The sequence below is a fragment of the Sinocyclocheilus grahami genome, unplaced genomic scaffold (genome assembly GCF_001515645.1).
Source record: "Sinocyclocheilus grahami isolate Dianchi unplaced genomic scaffold, SAMN03320097.WGS_v1.1 scaffold2207.1, whole genome shotgun sequence".
Taxonomy (NCBI): domain Eukaryota; kingdom Metazoa; phylum Chordata; class Actinopteri; order Cypriniformes; family Cyprinidae; genus Sinocyclocheilus; species Sinocyclocheilus grahami.
The window spans coordinates 37,809-40,472 of record NW_015507386.1 but is presented as its reverse complement, the minus strand read 5'-3'; the positions used below and the strand labels follow the sequence as shown (position 1 = coordinate 40,472).

Sequence of the window (2,664 nt, the reverse complement as noted above, 5' to 3'; positions counted from 1 at the left end):
TTTCTGAAGATCACGTGACACTGAAGACTGGAGGAATGATGCTGAAAATACAGTTTTGATCACAGAAATAAATGACAGTTTAACACATATTCACATAGAAAGCACTATTATTGTTTTTATACATTATTATACAGTTAATATAAATAGTAAAAATATTTCATATTTGCTTTTGCTGTATTTTGGATCAAATAAATGCAGGCTTGGTGAGCAAGTAAAAAAACATTAAAAATATTACTGTTTAAAAACTTTTGACTGATAGTGTACAACCTCTAATATTTAAAATAAATGAAATAAAAAATATAAAATTTGAATTTTAGAACATTTTTAATATTTTTGCATTCATGAAAAGTATAAAAACATGATCTTTTGACATTAATTATTTTTTTTATTAACAATCAACACATCACAAACGGCCTTAAAACAATCCGCAGCTATTTTTTGTACCGCCTTGCAACATGACGTCACTTTCAGCCAATCAGAACCGAGCTCTGTTGCGCTCGGACACAAATGACAACATCAGGGAGTACACACACAAACGCTCATCCCGAACCGTGACGCAGCTTTCAGACTCACATCATAAACACACACACACAGAGTGCTGTTCTACAGTCGTGGCCATTCACATTGTTTCTACAAGCATTGGTTGTGACACAATCTAGTAACAATGTGAACGAACACCACAACAGCTTAAGCAGCAAACTTTGCAAAACACTACATTTATGTCACTGCCAATACTTCTGGCCACGACTGTATATGTGGATGTGTGCGTGCAGCAGTGCCTGGCTGTGAGTGTGAATGTGGGTCTGATGCTGATGAATGAACAGGGTTTACAGCATCTGTAATACCATCCGATCCTTCCAGGGCACTTCCAGTGTGTTAAGCCTGTTTGTATAAAGCTGCGTCTGGCCTGGTCATAAATACACCAGCCATGAAGTCCAGCGCTGGGCTAAAACTGACTGAGACCTACAACATGTGTCCAACGAAGCCTTCAGACACTGATGCATTGAGCCGTGATGCTCATATATATTAATAGTGTATAATAGTGTGCTTAAAGCCACCTCGGTATTTTAATAATTAAGTATATTTATAGTCCATTGCTAATCGACATATCCTTTATTACAGTATAGAATATATCTCTGCGTCATTCTGTGATAAGAAGCCACATCAGATCAGGAAGTGCGTACAGGTTTGCATTCCCTGGGAATTGAACCCATGACCTTGGTGTCGCAAGCCAAGCTATACTGTTTGAGCTACAGACATGATGTGATGTCTTTATGACACGTGACCAGAAAAAAATGACGATTTGTTTCTGAATGTTTCAAAAGATCTGAAAACCCACACAACACACAGATCATTCATTCAGGATGATGAGAGCCAAGAGTGACAAACTCAGTGCAAATATACTGAGAAAATAAGAGGAAAATGAAGATGGAACGACCCTTTTCTGCTGCTGGTTTTGAAGACACAAATGAAGATGAATAAATGACAGCAAACAACTCATTAGATGAGAATATCGTGCTCTCTTTCTCATTTCTGCAGGGAACTAAAGAAGATTTGTGTAGACGAAGCTAGAATCAAATGCTGATATGACAGCGATTACAATCATTCCAGAATTCCAGCTAACAAAAATATGTTCTAAGAACATTTTGCTAGCGTTCCTATTAAGTTATGAAAACGTTATTTCTGAATGTTCAGAACATCTAGTTTTTAAAAATGTTTTTCTTCCATTTTATTATTTTGCTAACATTACAGGAACGTTACTTTTGAATGTTCTATGAACATTCTGAAACACGTAGTAGCTTTTAAAAAACATTTGATGGTCCAACTGACACATTTCAGAAAGAACTTTTACATAAAGTAATTTGTGCTAACGTTTTGAGAACATTATTAAAGACCAGATAACTTTGAACGAACATTCTATTAACGTTACTGGAAGAATGCTTGAAAGGAAGAAATGGTCATTTTTGGGTGAATTATCCCTGTAAGAAAGCCCTTTGAAATTCAGATGTGTTTGTTTCCGTTTTGGACAGTAAGTGCCGTCCTTCAAACAACAAATAACAGGCGTGCTGAAATTTACTGCTGAAGGTCTGGTTACAGCTGCTGTACTTTAAAGCAGAAGAACCAGAAGAAACAACCTCTGACAGGGGAACTATTAGACTGTCAGCAGGATGAAAGCCTCTTTAAAGCATCACTGCTAAAAATACTGGAGCTGCAGGGTGGGATTTCTATTCAATCAAACACAACTGCAACAATAATGACTGTTTCCAAACATGTTTCGAAACACTCGTCAGTCATTGGTCAGACGGTCAGAAGGTCCCGCCCCCAATTGATTGGCTGCCTCACCGTGTTGCCAGCTTGTGGCAGACGACTCCGCTGTCTGTGATGACCTCACTGAGACGCAGCTCCAGGTGAACCATTCCCTGCGGAGGAGAGAGAGAGAGAGAACAGCGTTACCATGGTTACACCCGCCACCCGTAGAGAGGGAGTGCGAGAGACGGAGGAGCGGCGCATGAGAAATACAGTATACTGTATATATGTGTGTGTGTGTGTGTGTGATTGAGAGTGTGTGTGTGTGTGAGTGTGTGTATATATGTGTGTGTGTGTGTGTGTGTGTGATTGAGAGTGTGTGTGTCTGTGTGTCTGTGTGTGTGTGTGTGAGTGTGT

At 38.9% G+C, this 2,664-nt stretch overlaps 1 protein-coding gene across 1 annotated transcript in view; it reads right to left on the bottom strand.

Annotated features, from left to right (window-relative positions):
• Positions 1–2,664, bottom strand: part of LOC107574389 (ras GTPase-activating protein 3) — a 52,100-nt gene that overhangs the window by 27,734 nt on the left and 21,702 nt on the right. Inside the window, exon 6 of the mRNA XM_016260826.1 lies at positions 2,344–2,420. Within this exon, the coding sequence (XP_016116312.1) occupies positions 2,344–2,420 (77 nt within the window). The remainder of the gene's footprint in view (positions 1–2,343; positions 2,421–2,664) is intronic.